Raw genomic sequence first — 20,901 nt, forward strand, 5'->3', positions numbered from 1 at the left:
TTAACTCTTTCAGGTACATTTTGAAAAAATGGTCTATTGGATGGAAACTGATCATAGAGTAAAGTAGATAATAAGCATTACCCTTTCATAGGCAACTGTTGTAAAGAATCACCAAGATTTCCAGCACAGTTTCATTTACCCTTCAGTTAACACTAGTATTTGCTAAGCTCTCTGCTGACTTCATAACAGTACAGTATATAGTGACAGAAAAAAACCTAAGATGATGTAGGGCTCATCTATTGTGTGGTGCCAAGCACAGTCTGTGTGTTTTTGTCCACTCTCAACTTGAGTTGACCTGAATATTTAGCATATTGAAAAAGATGCTCATCATGTCACAGGATTAGGCCTTGGAAAACCAAGGTCAGCAAAGAACTCCTAAATATGGGGTTATTTTGAACTGTCTGGGGTAGAGAGAAAAGAAGAGAGATTTTCACAATTCGGAGTCAAGTCAGTAACTATGGTTCAGTACACGTTGAACCTCCTAAATTCAGGACTCTCTGATCTGGCAAGAACCTGGATCCAGCAGGATCATGGATGTTGCTGGACCAGAGAGCCCCAGCACACTGTAGTGCAAGCCGGTCTGCAGTTCAGCAGCAGGGAGCCCTAACTTCAGGAATGGCGAGGCCCGTCCTGAGGAGTCCCAGTTGAGCACTGTAGCAGCAGGGCAGCCACGGAGCCCCATCCATGGGAAGCCCTGGCTGGCTATGGCATCAGCAAGGCAGCTACGGAGCCCCAACCCAGTGGGGCAGCTGTGGAGCCCCATCCCCGGGAGGATCCAGTCAAGCGGGACAGAAGCGGAGCAGCTACAGTACCCTGTCCCTGGGAAGCTCCAGCCAGGTGGAACAGAAGCAGGACAGCAGTGGCTGGGGAGCTCTATCCCCTGAGAGTCCCAGCCAGTTGGCGGAAGTGCGCCAGAGCCAAGCCTTGTAGCAGCAGGGCTGGAGCGGAGCCAGACAGAGAAAGAGGCTTTGTTCTGGTAGGTCGGTGGCAAGGGACCTCCCCTGATGTGGCAAATTCTGTCATTAGGGACGGGTCAGGTCCCGAGGGTGCCAGACCAGGGAGGTCCAACCTGTACTGCTGATACCTTTGATGGCTACACAGTAATTGTGTTTGAAAATTTCCAGCACATTTTGTTAAGCAGAGATTTTAATCATCATGGACCGATGGTATATATCGTTGTCAGGATATCCAAACGAGCTCCATTTAACCAGCACCTTACTTTGTTAACCAACTAATAGGTCAGCAGAGTTTATATTATAATTATGCAAACTTTTCATGACAAGATATGAAACTAAATCACTATGTCTAACAAAAATAGTGCACAGCAGAACAACATGGCGGTGAAAAATAAAAGCTTTACATTTGCATATGTTTCTGGATGTTCTCAAATGTGAGTTGATGTTCACAGCTGCTGCAGGTGGTATTTTGTAGTGCTCCCTGGAAGCTCTCCAATGCATTGGAAAGCTTCCTGTTTAGATACAAAAGGTTCCCACAGTCCCCTTCGCTGGATGTTAACCATATTGTTTCCGGATCCTGCAAAACATGGCAACCATATTAAACTTACATACAATGTATTTACCTGAATTAACAGGCCTAAACTGCTAACAGTTGTGTATTTTCTGAATGAATAATGATCTATTAAACACCTGCAACCAAGTGTCACCCTTGCATGATGCCCTTTGAACTGTTATCTCTGTTTATCCTTTTATCTAACTGTTCTCTGGCAAATCAGGACCTTTTTTTTTTCTTTGCTTTTTGTACATGTCCTTTGTATTGGTAAGTGATGTTAGAGACCGAGGGAGGGAGAGAGAAAGAGAAAGAACCAAGAGATTCATGGGCTACGTCTACACTGGCCCCTTTTCCGAAAGGGGCATGCTAATTTTCCAGGTCGTAATAGGGAAATCCGCGGGGGATTTAAATATCCCCCGCGGCATTTAAATAAAAATGTCCGCCGCTTTTTTCCGGCTTGTAGAAAAGCCGGAAAAGAGCGTCTACACTGGCCCCGATCCTCCGGAAAAAAGCCCTTTTCCGGAGGATCTCTTATCCCTACTTTGAAGTTATTTATCCCTACTTTGAAGATATTTAAATCCCCCGCAGATTTCCCTATTACGACCTGGAAAATTAGTATGCCCCTTTCGGAAAAGGGGCCAGTGTAGACGTAGCCATGGTGTCTGGGCAAAATTCTACTCTCAGATTGGCTAGATGGCTGCCAACTCTGTCTACTTTCTGTCTACACCAGGGTGGGGCAAATTATGGACCCTGGGCTACAACCAGGCCCTCAAACCTTTTAATCTGACCCTCAAGCTTCCTCCAGTGGGGTTGGTAGCAGGGGCAGTCAGAGGTCTCTGAATGCTACCCGCAGCTCAAGTGGGTTTGGGATGCTGCTTTCAAGAGCTGCTTCAGATAAGCACCCTCCAGATGTTGCATCCCTGAGCCCCCACGCCCTGTCTGCCTATCTACTGTCCCAGCACTGAGCCGCCTCCTATCCTCCAAAGTTCTCAATCCCAGTCCTGCATACCCTTCTATAGCCCAAACCCTTCATCTCCAGCACCACCCAGAACCTGCACCTACAGTCAGAGCTACAGCCCTCGCCTTAGCACTCCAAACCCTGATCCTCCTCCACATCTGTACATCCCAGCATGGCGGACTTTCAGCACCCTGAACTCCTCATCCACAGCATGATCCCAGAGCCTGCTCCCCCAGCCACACACCAACCCAAGAGATCCTTCCTGTCCTCCAAACGCCAACCCAGAGCACCCTCCCTCACCTGGAACTCCTATGTTCTAATCTGCACACCCAGCTGGAGTTCTCGCACCCTTCTGCACACCAACCCCCAATTTTGTGAACATTCATGTCCCTCCATACAATTTCCATAGCAAAATGTGGCCCTCGGGCCAAAAAGTTTGACCATCCCCACCTTCCATACTCAGAACTCCCACTTACATCAACAAGACCTCTGAGTAGACAGAGTGCAAATTATCAGAGCAGTGAGAACTTTATAAAAAGGGTGAATTGAAAGATTTGATGCTCTCTGATGATTTGGTTCTCCTCTCACTGAAGTCGATGGTAAACCTCTCAATGACTTCAGTGGAGCAGGACTGTGTACTGAACAGAGCTCTAATTGCTACATTTGTTGTTCTGATTATGACTTTTGCCAAGCTTCAGAATGGTTGCAGAAACACAGATCAATCTTCTTGGCAAGCACAGTTAATATGTACTTTGGGTATTATTTTAATCCAGATGATTCTGGCTGGGAGAGCCATTTGTATTTGATTTGGATTTTACTCTTGTCCTTGTAAATTTTTAATGCTGTGAAAGCACCTGGAATACTTGAATGGGGCTGTTAATGAATATAAAGCAAGAAAATAGCAATTGCTGTTTGGTACTCAGTGAGTGACAAGCCAGTGATACTGTTTATGACTTTCAACAAGTGTCAGCATATATTATGTGACTTCCTCTGGGTATCACTACCATGTGCAACAGAATATCCCTTCAAAATCCTGAGTGTACACAATCAGGATGATTGATTTTTCTGGCAATAAGATGCAGGGGGGAGGGAGGAGAAAGAAAATACTTGAAGTAATTTTCCAGTGTGAAATTTAAAGCATGAGAAAAGAATGTTTAGAAATCCCTCAAACCTGATACTGGTCATAAACCAAATTGATTCCTTCAATGGCAGAAAGGAGGAAATGTCTTGTTAGGCCTCTCTTACAGCTCGTAAAAGTGCAGAGAAGGTTGCTGATGATGGTAGGATTGTCTGTAAGAGAAAACACACAGGCTCAATCAGTGTAAAGATTACCCTATATGTGACTCCCTGTCAGAAATGCCAATGGTGTTGAGACAAGTGCGACGTGAAAAAAGTTTTAGAGGTAAGGGCAGACAAATCGTGTGCAAAGCACAACTGCTAGGTTTAATGTCATCACACAGGTTACATGAGAGAAAAGGACATATTACCCTTGCACCCATTCTATGGTTGTCCTACACTATCCTGAGCAACTAGCCAATAGCCCGTCATAAGACGGGATTTTCGGGCCTCTCCTCCACGTCCTATTCCCTTTCTATCTCACACTTCTCTCCTGAGCCTCCGGTCTCTCGCTCCGTCTCTCTTTCTCTCTCCTCTTCCTACTGCCTCCCCCTATCTCTCTCAGCTCTCCTCCGCCTCCTGCCTCTCTCTCCATCTCTCTCTTTCTCTTCTCCCCCTCCTGCTTCTCACTCTCTTTTTCTCTTCTGCTCCTCCTCGTGCATGGAGAGCATGGAACCCAAACGGCCACTTGCTCCCACGCAGCAGCCTGGCTGAGCAGTGCAGAAGTCAGCCGAGCACCACGGTGGGAGGCAAAGGACATGACGGCGGTGATATATACAGCCAGGCCCTGCCCCCTGGCCGTGTACATCACTGCCTCGCCCTTCTTCACCTCCTGTCGTGGCGCTCAGCTGACTTCTGCGCTGCTCAGCCGGGCCGCTGCGGGGGAGCAAGTGGTGCAAGCAGCCGTTTGGGCTCCTCCGTGGCAGCCTGGCTGAGCGACGCAAAAGTCATCCGAGCGCCACGACAGGAGGAGAAGGAAGGAGAGGTGGTGACGTACGCAGCCTGGCCCTGCCCCCTGGCCATGTACGTCACTGGCCCGCCCCCCTTTACTTCCTGCCGTGGCACTCGGCTGACTTCTGCGCCACTCAGCCGGGCCACCACAGTAGAGCAAGCGCAGAAGTCAGCCGAGTGCCACGACAGGAGGCGAAGGAGGGCGAGGCGGTGACGTACACGGCAAGGCCCTGTCCCCTGGCCGTGTATGTCACCGCCCCGCCCCCCTTCATCTCCCACCGTGACACTCGGCTGACTTCTGCGCCACTCAGCAAGTGGCACAAGTGGCTGTTTGGGGACCGCAGGGCCCAAACAGCTGCTTGCGCCGCTTGCTCCCCCACGGCAGCCCAGCTGAGCAGCGCAGAAGTCAGCTGAGCGCCACGTTGGGAGGCGAAGGACGTGAGTGAGGCAACAGCACCACCCAGAGGCAACAGCCAGCATTTCAGTGTTACAGAGTCACAGACATTGGGCTACTATATATATGATACCAGAGGACAATCAGGCCTGGTGCAGAACCAAAACAGAAGAACTGTGTGATGGTTTCATGACAGCAAGAAGCAGAGCTGCTTGGGGGGGCTTTAAGGGTACCTAATCCCTCCAGTAGCTCCCCCATCTCTGTGACATCTAATGTAAGATACTTGCCTTCACTTTCAAGACAACTCACAATCAATCCCTACCCTATAATTTCTATTTTGCCATCAAGGTTTTGATCTATGATTTGTCTATTATGCCAACCTCCACTGCCCAGTTATAATATTTTATCTTCCATGCTGCTTTAACTTAAGAGATCCCTGTAAACAGCTGTAAAGTGCTACAGGTTGCACTTCTAAAATCAGGCACTCTGGTCCAGTAACGTCTGTGTTCCAGCAGGACCGTAGTTGCTCCTGGACGAAAGAGCCTGGGAGCCTACTGGCAGGAGGGCCAGCAGCCCAGCCAGGGATGGGGGCAATAGGGCTGGAGGATGGGGGTAATGGAGCTATGGGGGTAATGGGTACCCCCAGGGATGGGGTTAATGGGGCTATGCCAAGGCCATAGAACCCCAACAAGCCCATGGCAGTGTGGAGCTAGGGAACCTTGGCTGCCCACAGCAGTGAGGAGTCAGGGGCTGGAGAACCCCATCCATCTGCAGCAGCTGGATCTGTGTGCAGGAGAAGCCTGGCAGGATGCAGCAGCATGGAGCCGGGGAAACCTGGCCACCCACAGCAGCTCGGGGCTGTGGGGTTGGAGAAGCCCAGCAGTACGTGGCAATGCGCAACCGGGGAAACCTGGCTATCCATGGCAGTGTGAGGCCCGTGCTTGAGCCTGGAGAAACCCAACCGCCCGTGGCAACCCAGAGCTGCGGAGGGGGGCAGCAGAAGCACAAAGGACAGCCCAGCTGGGGAGGCAGTAGAGGGGGCCAGAGGTAGGAGGCCAGCTGGCTTGGGGCAGGTGGAAGGGAACATCTCCCCTAGTCTGTCAAATTCTCTCATTTGGTACCAGTCAGGTCCCAATGGTTCTGGACAAGGGAGGTCCAAACTGTAGTTTATTATCCTCCTTCAAATCCACCCTCAAACCTTTGCTACAATGCTAACAAAAACTTAACACAGATTAGGGCACTGGTATAGTGAGATCACTGCTCATTATGCTGACCAATACAGTCTCTCTGTTTACTTGAATTCTCTCCATCTGTTTATAGCCACATGGGGTCTCTTATCTTACATTTAGACGATAATTTCTTTGTTGCAGAGACCATCATTTTAGTCTCTGTTTGTACAGCAACTACCACAGGGGGGTCCTGATCAGTGTTCCCTGTAAGCTGAGTGTTTGGGCGGTCACCAAGGAGAGATTCAAATGTCACCCAATTAACAGAGCACCTTGTTTCTACCAGTGGTGCACATCCACACATGCCTCCATGCATATACAATTTATTCAGCACATGAATGGAAAAAAATAGAGTGCCATTGGTCCTGATCCATTATTGGAACTCTCCGAAATTATGAGAATACAAATAAGTAATGATGTTTTTCACTCTGAGCAGCACTCTGAGACTCTCTGCACTGTATTTCCCTGTGGTGAGACGTTAATTTTACTGTATCCACAGCATAGCCATAACCCCCACAAAGCAGCAGCAAGCAGAAAATACGTTGGATAATTCATTCCTGTCATTCAGTCAGCAGACCTTACACTCAATGTGCATAGGAATGCCAGTTCTGTCCATTCAGTTTTCTAGGGCAGTCATTTTAAATTCAGATTTGCTAAAATCCAGCAGGTCAAATTTTGGTGACTAGTTGAACTAGGCAACATAACAGAAAATGAGCATATGTGTGTCTTGCATAGACCTCTTTGTGGTTTCACTTGACTCTGAAGACCTAAGGTAACCAAATACTACAAAGATCAATACACATGAACATGGGTCTAAATGTTCAACTCCTAAACTCCTACAGGAGCCCTAAATAAATGACTTGATTTTGAAAGGTCAGCGAGACCTTCTGGGCACTCAGTGCATCTGTAAACCAGAACTTATAGACTTATTTATGGGTGGAATTTTCAAAACCACTCAATGTTGGTTTGCTCTGATCTGTAATTACTGGGAGTTTATTCCAATAGGCAGTTGGAAACTGTATTAAGCAGCCTTAAACCGACATTGACCAATGCTGAAAACCCACCCACATCCCAATACAGGGTGCCTTAATGTGGAATTAGGAACCTAATTTAAAGCATCCATTGGGGTGGCATTTGGCTATACCAAGCCATCTGGGTCCAACGTGTTTTCAAGTGCCTCTCAACTTCATTCTGAGCTTTGAGACTATCCAACTGAAGTGAGCACTATGAAACATGAATGCCCTGAGCACAGTTTCTGCATCACAGCAACACCAGGAATAATAAATCCATCTTGCTAATAGTTGTTACTAGAGCAACCAACCTGAAAGGGCTGTAAATACATTCAAAGCCATGATCTGCATCTTTTGTAGCAGTAGGATATAAGCAGGGCTTAAATGCTTCTGGAAAACCTGGCACATCGCAAAGACTCTAAAGAAAAAATAATAAGATACTATCAATTTTAGGGCAACCGAATCAGAGAATGACTTTAATAAGGACTGCATACACTATTACACACATCAGGGGCCAGATTCTCATTGCAGTTACCTAACAGGGTAACCAGAAAAATGTCAGTGGATTCACTCCTGATTTATGTCTATATGAAGTAGATTTGAATCAAGCCAAGAGTTGGCAGTACTCTGTCTTCAGATACTACTTGGATGGTAAGTTTGTAAAAGCTAAATACTTTTCTGGTGTTGGCCCCAGCAGTTTCCCCTTCCCTCCCTCCTCTCCCCCACCACATATACACACCACCACCACTTTTCCTTCTTATTTCTAAAAATTCCAATTTCAATATAATTGGTTTGATTTTCAGGAAGACTAACCACTTCGCTTTGACTTGAGTTTCAGCAGTGTTCAACACCTCTCAAAGGGAAAAAACAGACTTGGACACTGATTTTAAAAATAACCCAGACTTTGAATATTTACCTTTGTTCTTTCAGTGCATCTTGTCGCAAATATTCAGTCAAGTTAACCAGCTGCCTCACATACTTCTCATATGTTGACAAAGGTTTGAAAATCAAGTTTAAGTCGTGCATCATCCTTAACAAACGGTTTTCCAGAGAGGCCACATCAGCTATACCAGTAGTGCGCTCAGAAAAGAGCCTCATAACTGCTTGGAGTAAGGCTCTTGTGGAATTAACTTGCTGATTGGTACTTAAATGCAGCAACTCTATCCAAGGATTAGTTCTATTTAATGCATGCTCAATAACTGTTTCCCAACTCAATAACTGTTCCTTCTGCTGACGGGTTGTATTTTGGTTGATAAGGCTGGCAAAAAGAGGCCACAGGTTGAAGATTACTCTGGATACATTCTTTGTTATGTTGAATGATTCCATAGTGACTTCTAAAATTTTAAGAAAGTTGTCTTGGTTGCGTACAAAAGGCAGCAGCAGATAAGAGTCATTTTCATTCAAGTGATCTTTACAGAAAACTCTGGGAAAGAGAAGAGCTACACCTCTAATATAAGTTTTTATACCTGTAATGTTTCTTTTGCACAAATAAGCAATTTTTTCCTGAATTCCCTCCCATTTTTTTTCATTTATTAGGTCATGAGTGAAGTTTAGTCTAGAAGTTGAATGTATTTTACTAATAATATCATTAATGGGGAGAAAGAAATCAAGAAAATCTTCTCTTAGACTAAGAGCATTATCAGATGAGTTTATGCTTGCATTGGCAACAATTGCAGCAAATCTTTCCAGTTCTGTAGAATAATTATGCATATTTCCTAAACACTTAGTGATTTCTCCTGCAATATCTTTTAAACCATTGAGTTTGCTCAGATTTGTGACCAATCTGGTTGATATGTTTGCAGCTTCAGAACCATATGAATTGGAATGCTTAGCCCGAATAGACAAGTAGGTCAAATCAAGAAATACTTTCACCAAATCTGCCACTTGATGTTTGCTTGAATGCAGAACCTCTGCAGTCTCATTTGCTGTTAACTTTGCTAGTGTATCATAAACAGCTCTTTGAAGATCTGAATAGTCCATCTCAATGTAGTCTAAGTTTTCCATAGCATCTGAGTTGACTGATGATTCCAAAATATTAGCTACTTTTTCTGAAACTTCCTTGGACAATGTCAAAAAGTTAACAAAGGCTTCTATTATTTTTGCTAGCTTTACAAATTTATCACTTTTCCACAATGCCGGCAAATCAAGAGCAATATCTGGAAAAGGGCTGCTAGTGTAGTTTGATCCACTGCTCCACAAGCTGATATTAAGTAATGTTTCTGTGATTTCTTTTAGCTGCCTATTTTCCAAAGGAAACACATTATCCATTGTAGCCAACAGTTCTGTTAAATTAGAAAGTACCATTTCCGGGAGAGTGGGATAGGCAACTAGGAAACCCTTGAAATGGTTGTTAAAAATATCCAGGAGCCTTCCCATTTCTGTAGAAGTCTGCCTCATGAGTTGAAACATTGTAGGAAAATCTCTGGTCATCTGGACAAGGTCCCCAGAATGACTTGCATTAAATAACATATGATGCACAAAAGTAAACAGTTCATAATGACTTCTGCTGTCATTTTTTCCAGAAAAATCTTTAACCAGAATGTTAATCAAATCCCTCATAAATTTCAGTCCTTTTGCAGTATCAAAATGAGGTGTCCCATCTTCAGAGAGGGCTGCATCTTTGATTAGCTGATACATATCTTCTTTCAACCCATCAACTTCTTCCTCTAGATTAACAGACTGATCAAAGTTTAGCAGCATTCCAATACCATCTTTGGGGAACATCCTGCAACAAATATATTGTTTATTTGAATGATGCCAATTAACATTACATAAGATGATTTTAGCAAAATATGGTGTATTACCATAAAAGAGAGCAAAATTACCAGCAAGCTATGATTAGTGTCTTGGTTATCTAAAGAACATTCTGATTGGCCAATATGACCTTTTGGATGATGCTATAACAGGCATCTCAACAATGGGAAATCCTGTGCCCTGAGGGGAGAGTGGGCCAGTACAGCGTACAGGTAAGAAGTGGTTACTAGTACAGGCCCATACACATGCAATGTTGAAGTGCTTCCATGGCAGCAAAGCTGGACTCTATTAGTAGAACCACTAATAAGGGCAGGAATGGGGGCAAAAGGGGCTGGCCTGGGGCCGGTGATTTAAACGGGCCTGCAGGACTCCCAATTGGAATTCTGGGCCCTTTAAATTGTCTCTTGAGCCCCTAGCAGCACATGCTGTACAGTGTTGAATGGCTGGCTGGGGCAGGCTGGCCACAACCCCAATCCTTATGCCTAAGGCCCTGCCACTTCCAGGGGCCTGGAGCGAGGCCTCTGTACCAGGAAGAATTTTAAATTACTTTCACTCCTATCTATGCCCAGTATGATATACATTAGCATAGGGAATGTAAGAGGCTGTTGGGATAAGAAAGAAAAGAAAATGGAGGCAGGAGGCTATGGAAAGGAAAGAGTGAAACACTATTATTAATAAAGTATTACCCAAAATTGGTTAGCCACTGCATGATATTTATTTAAATATTGTGGACCTCATTCGTAATGGATTTATTTCACTTTGTCACTAGTGAAGCTTCTTTTCAATCAAAGGCCGGATTACCCTAACAACTGAAGTCAACGGAGTTACATCAAGATAAAACTGAAAGTTATTGTAGTCACTATATTTTACCCTTATTATGATGTTAGAGCAGAATCCTTTTAACAGCCTGCGTTAGGCTCCACATTTTCAAATTCAATGTTTACTGATGCCAGAAACTTTCCATTTGTATGGATTTTCACTCAAGAAAAAAGGAACTCAAACTTGAGAAAAACTGGTAATTTTTCAGAAATGTTTAAATTTCAAAAAATCCACAAGCACATTGTATTTTTTAGTTGAGTTGAAAAATCAAACACAAGAACTTAAAAAAATTAACTTTTCTACATGAATTGGCTGCTCTGTACACATGGAATTTTCTGGGATTTTTTTGGTTTGATCAATTCATACTTTATTATTTTACTCAGTTTTAGGTATAGCATTGTATATAATGAAATATAGAGGATGTGAAATGGATGTAAGTGCTAACAAAGACACCTCCATTTTTATTTCCTGTGTATTTGATTTTCCAGTTTTAATAGCATATTAATAGCAATTTTGGGATTATTTTAACATGTACAAAAATAATTGCACAAACTGGGAGTGAAAGTTGGCTGGGCGCCCTGTCCCTGGGGAGCCTCAGGTGGCCAGGGGAGAAGCGGGGTCACAGCAGCTAAGAAGTTCTGTCCCAGGGAACCCCAGCCAGCCAGAGGCAGAAGGCTGGAGCCCAATAGCAGTGGGGTCAGGGCAGACCCACCTGCAGGAAGGGGTAGAGTCCTGAGAGACTGGTGGCAGGGAACCTCTACATATCTGGCAAATTCCCTCATTCGGAATAGGTCAAGTCCCGAGGTTGCCAGGCCAGGGAGGTCTAACCTGTACATTATACTCAATTTGAATTTTAAGCTAAAATCATTTCAAGTATAGAATTTAAGGGATATGTTTCAGGTCTGGGCACCTTGAAGACAACGAAGTTTAATTTTAAGTATTGCATATTATGTAATGCAGCTACCTCATAACATTTAATAATCAGGCCCCTTTGTAAGGGAAGTAGCATTTTTAAAAGATACAAAAGAATGCCTAGAAATGTTCTGCACTATAATTCTTTCCAAATTCTGTATCTCAAATTACAACATTTTGTTACAAAAATTTAGATAAATAATAGCCCTGATGCATTGAATACAGTTTTTGTCCCAAATGTGGGCTCACTCACAGGTTTAGCTCTAAGTAGACTTGCAATAAAACAGGTAATCTAATTGTCTACTTGTCTCAAGGTCAGTATACATATACTCACTCACCTCATTTCTGCAATTATATCCTTGTGTAAGTTTTTTAATAAGACAAATATTTTGTTCTTATCATGTCCTCTAGAAGCTGGAAAAATTATCTCTAAAAACTCTTTTATCATCTCCACTGTCCTGTTTTGGAATGGGGTGATTGCCTTTCCATAATTTTCATACTGTGCATCATCAAAAAACAAATCAATTAAGTCCATTATTTGAAGGTCTGTATCATTTAAGTGCAGTGTCTCTTGCTTAGCGCTGAGGTCAGAGATCAGGTTAAGAAGACTCTTCTGTAAAATCACATAAGCAATCTGAACATTATTCAGCTTTTCCCCACGAAGAAGATCAGTAAGAAAGGAAGTATCAATGTGACCTTCTATAGAGCCATTCTTGAAGAGTTCTAAAAATTCAATGATATCTTTGATAAACAATACTATGTCATCAGATGACTTTTCATTGTCTATAAGGACAAATAGAGCATTCATTATTCTAGAAAAATTTTTATTAGTGTACTCAGGTAGCCAGCCTCTCACAATTTCTTGGAAGCTCTCAAAGTTTCTTAGCAGGATTTCTGGAGATGATGAATTAAATTGTTTTAATAAACTAACAAGTGCCAATGAAGAATTTTTGCTGGCTGCTGCACTTAATAATTGAACTTCTTTGTCTATTACAGAAAGTAAATGCTGAACACTGAAATTGACTAATAAATCTTGTAGGTCTCTCTCTGTATCAAGCCAAAATGCCTCAAAGTTACCAATCAAACTATTGTTTCCGTTCAAAGCTGATAGTGCCGTGAATACCATTTGAGTTTGGTTTCCAACTGGAGACAGTGTCAGCAAAGGCTGGGCTGCAGAAAGAAAAGAAGATAGGGCATCTTCATTATCCAGCAATCCAGAAATTTCATTGGCCATGCTTTTTAAATGAGTAAGAACAGTCCTTATAACAGACATTCCTGTGCTTCTATCCATGTTTAAGGTACCGTACAGATCTGTTAGCTGTTCAAAAATAGCTTTGGCCTTTGCCATCTCTGTTGATGTCATGTTGTTTAGTGCTTCTATGAGCCGTAAAGCAGTCTGTCTCTTTGGTGTGGAGGAGCAGTTTACTGAGATAGTGCTATGATTTCCAAAAGCCATAACTTGTACTGATAACTTATTCCAAAACCCTAGTAGCTCTTTCAGAGCCAAACTATTTATGTTGTGGATCTCAGAAAGCTTCAGAAGAATGGAATTCCACTCTTTGAGACGCTGGAAGTAACAAGTCACTCTATAATTGACCTCCCTCAGATCATCTTCATTAGAACACAGGGTATGTTCCCCTGGAACTGTCAGCCTGAACTGCTCAAGTACATCAGCAATTGTGTTGTACACAGATGAAAAATTTGTGTGTGCATTGAAGTTACAAGACTTTAAAGCGGTGTCATTTTGAAGTATTGTTGTTGTGAGGTTCCTGCAGATAATGGCAGGAAGGCAACTCAAAGCCCTTGCAGATTCCACAGGCATATCAGTTACTACCTCCAGCAACTCTAGAAGACTATCTATTTTATTGGATAAATGTTCCTCGGTAACTATTGATGTGTTTGCTTCCTGAATTGAAGTGAAAGTGTACACTTCAATTAGGGCATCACTGATGTTTTTGTGAACCAATCGCTGTATAAGACGGACACCATCAGGAAGAAGGTAAAGCACCTGTAATACATCATCAATCTCAGTCCCATGAAACAGTTGAGTGATTTGCCATAAGTTGGTCAAGTTCCAAGAAGTTATATTGTTCTTAAAGGAATCTAACCAGCCTGTCAACTTGCCCAGAACAGAATTTTCAGTGTACAAAGCTTTGATATTTTTAAAGAAATGATGCAAGCTTTTACTGACTTGTTTGAGTTGTTCTATTAGCAAGTCTAGATCTTCATTCTCAATTTTTTCAACTAAAGTTGCCAAATTGGTAAAGTTGTAAGACTTTAAGATGTTTAGTGCCTTTCTTACTAATTCCACATTGAGATCTGCTGTTTTCATCCATGTATGCAGAGTTACGTTTTGCAAGCTTAGCATACTATGAGACAAGTTTGACATAAAGTAACTAATTAGATGGTGAAAGGAAGGTGAAAGGAAGCTCATATTTTTGTCTTGTAGAAGCGTTTCAAATGCATTTAGGAGGTTTACAATGTCCAAAGGAGATGAGCTGTTTTGTAGCATTTCAAAAGTTATATTCTCCAGAAAAAGTTGAATTCCTTTCAAAAGTGCTACTGAAGAAGGCTGGAGACTATGGGACAAATTAAGGATTTGCCTAGAATTCCTGATGACTTCTGTGATTATTTTAGTAAAATTCATTTGTTCTGAATCCGATACATATTGTGAGAACACAGTTGATTGAGCTTGGCCCCTTAACATATTCAATAGAGTAAAAATAAAGTCATGGATCTGTGTGTTATTTTTTTCAGAAAATGTAGGAAGAAAATTTAACATTTTTGCTAGAATGTTGAAATAAACATCTGCACAATGTGCATCAGGACCATTTAACAAGCATGGAGATTGTGTGAAGTTAAAAATCATATTAACAATATCCAGAATATTTTTTAAGTTAGTGTTAGTCTCATTAAGGCTTCCCAGAGATGTCAACAGAAATAAAACATGTTTTGCTTTCTCAGAGTGAGAACAGGTGATGTTTTTCTCTCTGAGGCTACTGATAATATGCATCCATCTTTTACAACCCTCTACTGCATTCACTATATTATGTGAGGTTAATAAAGGATTAAGATGAGACAGAACACTTATCTGTGAAACATTTTTATCTTTCAAAATAGCTTCCAATACTAAGTTGGTAACATTCTGGGAAATAATCACACAAGACAACAGGCATTGATCCTGGGATATATTTTTAAGGAATCCAGCAGTCTCTCTCAGGTTAGTGAAAACAGTACCAAATTCTTTCCCAGAAAGTGTTAGAATATCTGAAAGTGAATGCCTAATAAAATCTACATGTGTATCTCTATATTCCATTTTAGAACTCATTGGGGAAAAAACATCAAACCAGGAATCCAAAAACTCCCTGCTAACATTAACCTCCAACAGAGATTTCTGCAATTTGACAACTGCATTTTCCATTGTTTGAAATGCTTCCTCTAAAGTCTCTCTTTTAATTGAGCTGATGATATCAATTACATTGCTAAATTGACTTATGAACTGACTTAGAATCTCAAAGTCTTTCCTTTCATTCAAGTTATAAGCTTCTGTTATTATTTTCAGTAGATGTATTGCCGATGTAGTTTTAGCACTGACTGTAAATGTTGCATTGCACAATTCAGCATGGGTTACATTTTCAAGATCTTCTGAAAGCTGTGTCAGTCCATTCCGGAGATAACTGAAAAAATTTAAATCCAGCCTTAACATTTCAGATATTTTTTCCAGAATTTCTATCCACATCTGAAGCCAGGTAACTGTGCAATGCATGGCAAAAGGCACATTTACCTCACTCTTGAAGTCTGATGTATTTGACAGAACTCTGAGCAATGGGAGTATCAATGAGTTGTGAAGATCTCCTGTTTGCCTCACAGAAGGAATGCTAGGCATGTAGTAATCAGGACATTCACTATTTAACATGCTTTCTGATGAGATGTCAAAAAGTTGTTTCAAATATTGAAAGGCAGCTCCATGAAGCTCTGTGTCTGTTAATACAGTTTTAAGTCTGCCCAGAGTACTATATACCACTTTTATCTCTTGTTTCCCTTTCTGTGCCAAGGACTGAGCCTGGAGCTCTAAGTACTTGTAAACTGCTGCTAACTTTTTACAGAGAGGTTTCTGGGGGAGACCCTGGAGAAGATTAATAGCCTCAGACAGAAAGTCAAAAATCCCTTGGAAATCAAGTTGCACAGGCATTGGTGAAATGTCTTGTGTGATGTTCTGGAAGAGTGTTAGCAGAGAACTATTTCTCCGAGTACTTAACAGATCAATGTTTTGGTGGACAGAAAAAATCATTTGAACAAGTGAGACTACGTTACTATCCCCTATCCTGGGAATGCTTTCGTAGAAATCAAACATAATTTTTCCTATGTCTTGTACCTGGGATACGGAAGTTGTATTTGAAACTAGAACAGAAGAGACATTTCTCATAGCGTGAATAGTGCTGAGAGTGGCAATGAAGTGTTCTTGAGTCAACACTCCAACCTCATAAAGATTCCTTATGAATTTTTCACTAAAGCTGTTTACATAATCTAGAGCAAGAAAAGACAGTTTAGGCCAATCTGTAAGTGTTTTCTGGAAGAACTGTGAACTTTTACTAAGGATTTTTTTATTTTCCTGAAAGGAACTCATAGTTTTAGATAAGAACATCTCCAGCATCTCTACTGCTTCCACTGGGCTTCCAAACATTCTATGTTTGAGTTGGTTCAAGACCTTTTTTACTACTTGCCAAAATACCTCCAGCTTTTCATTCTGCCAGAGCTTTGCAAGTTGATCATTCGCTAGCAGCTCATTACTGAGTTCAGAAAACATATGAACAACTGTAGCAGATTTCTTTGCTTCCATATTTGCAGAAGTGTTAAGCCACATTATAGTATTACTGAGGATTATTTCTGTTAGAGACTGAAAGTCATGGAGGTTTGAAGAGGCTAAAGAATCAGGCATCAACATTTCTTGTAGTAATTCTGCAATGTGTAAAATGAAGTCCAAATGCTGCTCCTCAAGAACCTCTACATTCTTTTCCTTCTTCAACAGCTCTTTGACAGATGTCACGATCCTGTAATATTGAGATTTTTTTTCAAATTAGTCAGTTATAGGAAAGTTATACTGCAAACCAGTTAATTATAAATGTTTATCACACATTTACTAGCATATACGTATACTAATACATCTTAAAAATCAATATGTATTTCATATAGACAAAGCACATTTTGCTCAACAAGTGAAACAATTTAAAAAACCCGGAAATGTAACTGACAATCACCTATTATTTTAAAAAGCATCTCAAAAACAATGATTAGAAAGTCAATACATAAGTCCTCCAAATACAGTTGAAGCTAGGTGGCTGCATTAAGATGACAAAATTGGCAGAGTCAGACATCTCCATCTCCAGTTCACACAACTTGCATATTTTGCTGATGAAACCAGTAAAGCCTTGAAGTTCCACTGACTGTTTAGCTTGATATCAAGGACCTTAACAAATACAACTGATCAAAAATGTTTTTATTTCCATATATTTTGATAAACGTGAATATTTTCGCCAAAAACCAAAAATCATTTTTTCTTAAACAACTGAAGGCCAATAAACGTTTAGTTTTTTCAACAAAAACTTGAAAAAATACCTATTTTCACAAAGAGTGTCTGAGGGGTAGCCATATTAGCCTGTAACTTTAAAAACAACAAGTGGCACCTTAGTCTCTCACTCACTCTCTTGCACTCGCTGTTCTATTAAAGCTTTTGAATAAGGCCCTTCAAAGATACAACTCTCTGATCTTACAGCAATAGTATTTCCTATTGGTAACATAGAAATGCTAAGCATCTCTTTAAGGTGAGAAAAATAATGTAATTTAACATTACAAAATACCTGACATGGGTGGGAGGTGGGGACAGTTGAGGAAGGTAATTAAACTGAATTAGTTTAACTTACCTGGGCCATGAAACGAATGGGGAATTGTATACATTTTGCAGAAATGCTATGTAACTATCAACAACGGTCTTCAGGTTGAGCTTTGGTCCAGAACAAAGAGATGTTGCAGTATCATCTGCATAGAAAATACATTTTGGAATTCAATATGAAAAGTAACATGCATTGTCTTGTCAGTAGATAACTAGACACAGGCTACTGTGTGATAGAGAGAAGCAAAATGAACTTCTCTGTTCAATAGGGGCCCTACCTAGCTCCACTGAAGTCCCAGAAAATATTCTCCCAGAGTTCAGTGGTTGGCTCAGAAGAGAAGAGAATTACAGCTACATTCTGCAATACTCCCACAGAAATCCCCAAAATTATATTTGATAATGAAGAAAGGATATGCCCTTTTAGTAAGGGCACTTTGATACCAAGCAGCATTTAATGGTTTAAAGGACGATGAAGGAATAAGTGAGCGACATGCATAAAATCCACCAATGACAACCAACTCCCTCACAGAAAGAAATTAGGATATATTTTGTATTAAATATAAACTGCAACACTAATGTAAAATAAAGATTGATTTTTATTATAGAAATATATCCTGAATATCTCCCACAAGCCAAGGGAGAGAAATTCAACACAGCAGTATCCTTTCATCTCCCCGAACTTTAAAAAAAGAAACCCATCTTTATGAAATGCACAAGCATGTCCTGGTTATTCTGTAGTACATCTTGGCGATCACCATTCTGAATTCTATATAATCAATTGTGTTTTGTGGGAGACTTTCAGCTCATGCCTGTCCATATCAAAAGGAGGATTTTTTAATCCACTAATACTTGTTTTGGGGTCAAATTCTCTCAACAGCCTGGTTAGCAACAGGATAGTCAATGCTTATTTCTAATTAGCCATTTTTATTAAAGCTTTTCAGTTCAGCTGTGACACACTGATTAAGAACCATTTTCAAAATGTGTCAGTAGGCTGAATGAACAGTGTCTTTCAAAATGTGTACAAACATGGGGTGGTGAATTTAGGTGAAGGAAAAATAGGGTGAAAAACTGAACGAAATAGGTGCCTGATATTAGAGGTAATTAACTAATGCATCCATGGTGTGGAACAACCTCAGAAATAGATTTCCTGTCTGACAAAAAAATTCTGAAATTTCAAAATGCTTTCTTGTACCTTTCCTATTCCATGCCAAGACAAAACCCAAGAGATTTTTTAAAAATATGGAAAGCAAGAGGGCCACTCTAACTCCAGAACTGCCAAGAGCCAGGTGGTCTGAATACTCACCTTTGATGTGTGAGGAGACCCAGATTCAAGTCCTTCCTGAGTCAGAACAGGAACTTGGAACCTAGGTCTCACCTATCCCAAGTGAGTACCCTGGGCTTCTGGCTAATCTAAGGTCAGCACATCTCTGACTAGAAATTACATTGAGATATTGAAAAACCTTACTGAATGTTTCACTGAAACAAGGACATTGCCACAAAAAGTTTTGGTTTTGATGAATCAGCATATTACCACAAAAATACTTTAGTCTAAAGATTCCCACACAGCTTTAAATCACACCTGACTTTCACACAGACTCAAACTCTATAGGCTCTCAGGTTTGCTTCACATAGCAGTCTAACCACTGCTTTAATCATAACGTGAGAGCTTTCTTGAAAATAAAAATGTACCATAATGAAATTGTCTGTTTCCTTTTTGAAAAGGAAATAGAATGCAAATAATCTGTTGGGTCAATAACTATTTGTTTACTCACTTGAGAGATCTTTCTTGTTCACATATTGAGCTATTTCACACGTTCTTCTAACAAATGTTGTTAAGCCCTTCCAGTATGGGTCTTCCTCAAAAGCAAACCACACTTCTTCAAGTGTATGAATAACCCTGAAATGATCAAGGACCCAAAAGGCAGACATATTACGATCAGAATATTGAATTTCTGAAGTAAAATTACTGGATTCAGTACACATAGTTCTAGTGTATGGTTAGTGTTCAGTTTTACTAGTATTAGCTGTCCTACTGACTTCAAAGCAACTTTCACAGGAATAAGGCAAGCAGGGCTCATGGCCAGGAACTGCTTCCACTACCATCAAGACTAAACTCCCACGGATGTCCAAAATAGCAGAAGTAGGTGGATGACCCTTAGTGTCACACAAGCTGTTGAACAAGTGCAATGGATTCAAGAAACACTAACAGCTAGTTTAGCTGAAAATGGGGCATACAAAAACCATTGCCATCTGGGAAGGAAGTGCATCTTCCTGATTTTAAATACCTATCTGTATTAATAATCCACTGCTGTGTCATTAAAGAGAGAGATCAGGCAAAACAATAGCAAACATTCATATGTATCTGCATAGAAGCAGGACCCTGTAGAGCCCACAGAAGCTGCACATAAGCCCACTGGTCACAAAGCCCTATTGCCAGGGTCATGCTGTAATTATCAGCAAGGCTGGCGCTCAAATGAGAGAAGCAAACAAAACACCCCAGTCAATTTCTAATTAATTTAGAAACATGTAGGGGAGAAAAATCAATTTTCTGACAAATGAAAAAGGACAAAAGTGAGACCGTAATAAATTATCTAATATCCAAAGGCTAGTACAAGCAATGGGCTTGTTCCGGCTGCCATTTAAACCAATGGGGCTTGGGGCAATGAGTGACTTCAATGGAATTAGGTTTGGACTTAATGGAGACTTCAAAAATAAACAATCCTCCTCTACAGAACAGCTAGATGCTGCAAATACTCATGCACGTGAGGATCTTCATGTAGAAGTGTAATTGCATCACTGAATAAGATGTTACTTTCTTAAGTATCTATAGGACCATACTCTAAAGTACCTGACAATATAGCATACATGTAACTTTATTTTAACAATGTTATGCCCAGATTTAACTTTTGAGAGGAAATATAAAATCACTTCATATTGGGCTGGATTCTGATCTTATACATGCGGATTCCACTTTGGTGTAACTATACTGATGTCAATGGAGTTGTGAAGGAGAATACAACCAGGCCCTTTATAGATAAAAACATACGTAAGTCCTTACAATGTGAGAAGTAGCTGCTCTTGACAAGAATGGAAATAGACATCCTCTTGAGATGGTGTCTTTGTGCTCCTCAACTGATTAATTATACAGTAAGCAGCACTATTTTCAGCAAGCTGCTGTTCTATTTCTTGCCATCCCAAATATTTTTCCATGATTGAATCTGGCAGACTCAGTTCTCCACGAAATACTTTCTGCAAACGTAGGACCTTTGAAAATAAAGAAAGCAATTTTTTGTGACTATTGAGCTATTAATGGGGATGATGCTTTTTTGAGGCTTGGACCCTGTCTCATTCACTAATGTAAC

The 20,901-nt window shown here is 41.1% G+C and overlaps 1 protein-coding gene across 1 annotated transcript in view; it reads right to left on the bottom strand.

Moving 5' to 3' along the window:
- ABCA13 (ATP binding cassette subfamily A member 13) overlaps nt 1–20,901 on the bottom strand; it is a 281,165-nt gene that overhangs the window by 200,818 nt on the left and 59,446 nt on the right. The window contains exons 14-21 of the mRNA XM_006136374.4: nt 20,598–20,803; nt 19,312–19,436; nt 17,571–17,685; nt 11,988–16,700; nt 8,081–9,889; nt 7,476–7,582; nt 3,639–3,757; nt 1,361–1,533 (exon numbers count right to left, since the gene is read on the bottom strand). Coding sequence (XP_006136436.3) covers nt 1,361–1,533; nt 3,639–3,757; nt 7,476–7,582; nt 8,081–9,889; nt 11,988–16,700; nt 17,571–17,685; nt 19,312–19,436; nt 20,598–20,803 — 7,367 coding nt within the window. The remainder of the gene's footprint in view (nt 1–1,360; nt 1,534–3,638; nt 3,758–7,475; nt 7,583–8,080; nt 9,890–11,987; nt 16,701–17,570; nt 17,686–19,311; nt 19,437–20,597; nt 20,804–20,901) is intronic.

This window comes from Pelodiscus sinensis, chromosome 2, assembly GCF_049634645.1.
Source record: "Pelodiscus sinensis isolate JC-2024 chromosome 2, ASM4963464v1, whole genome shotgun sequence".
Taxonomy (NCBI): Eukaryota; Metazoa; Chordata; order Testudines; family Trionychidae; genus Pelodiscus; species Pelodiscus sinensis.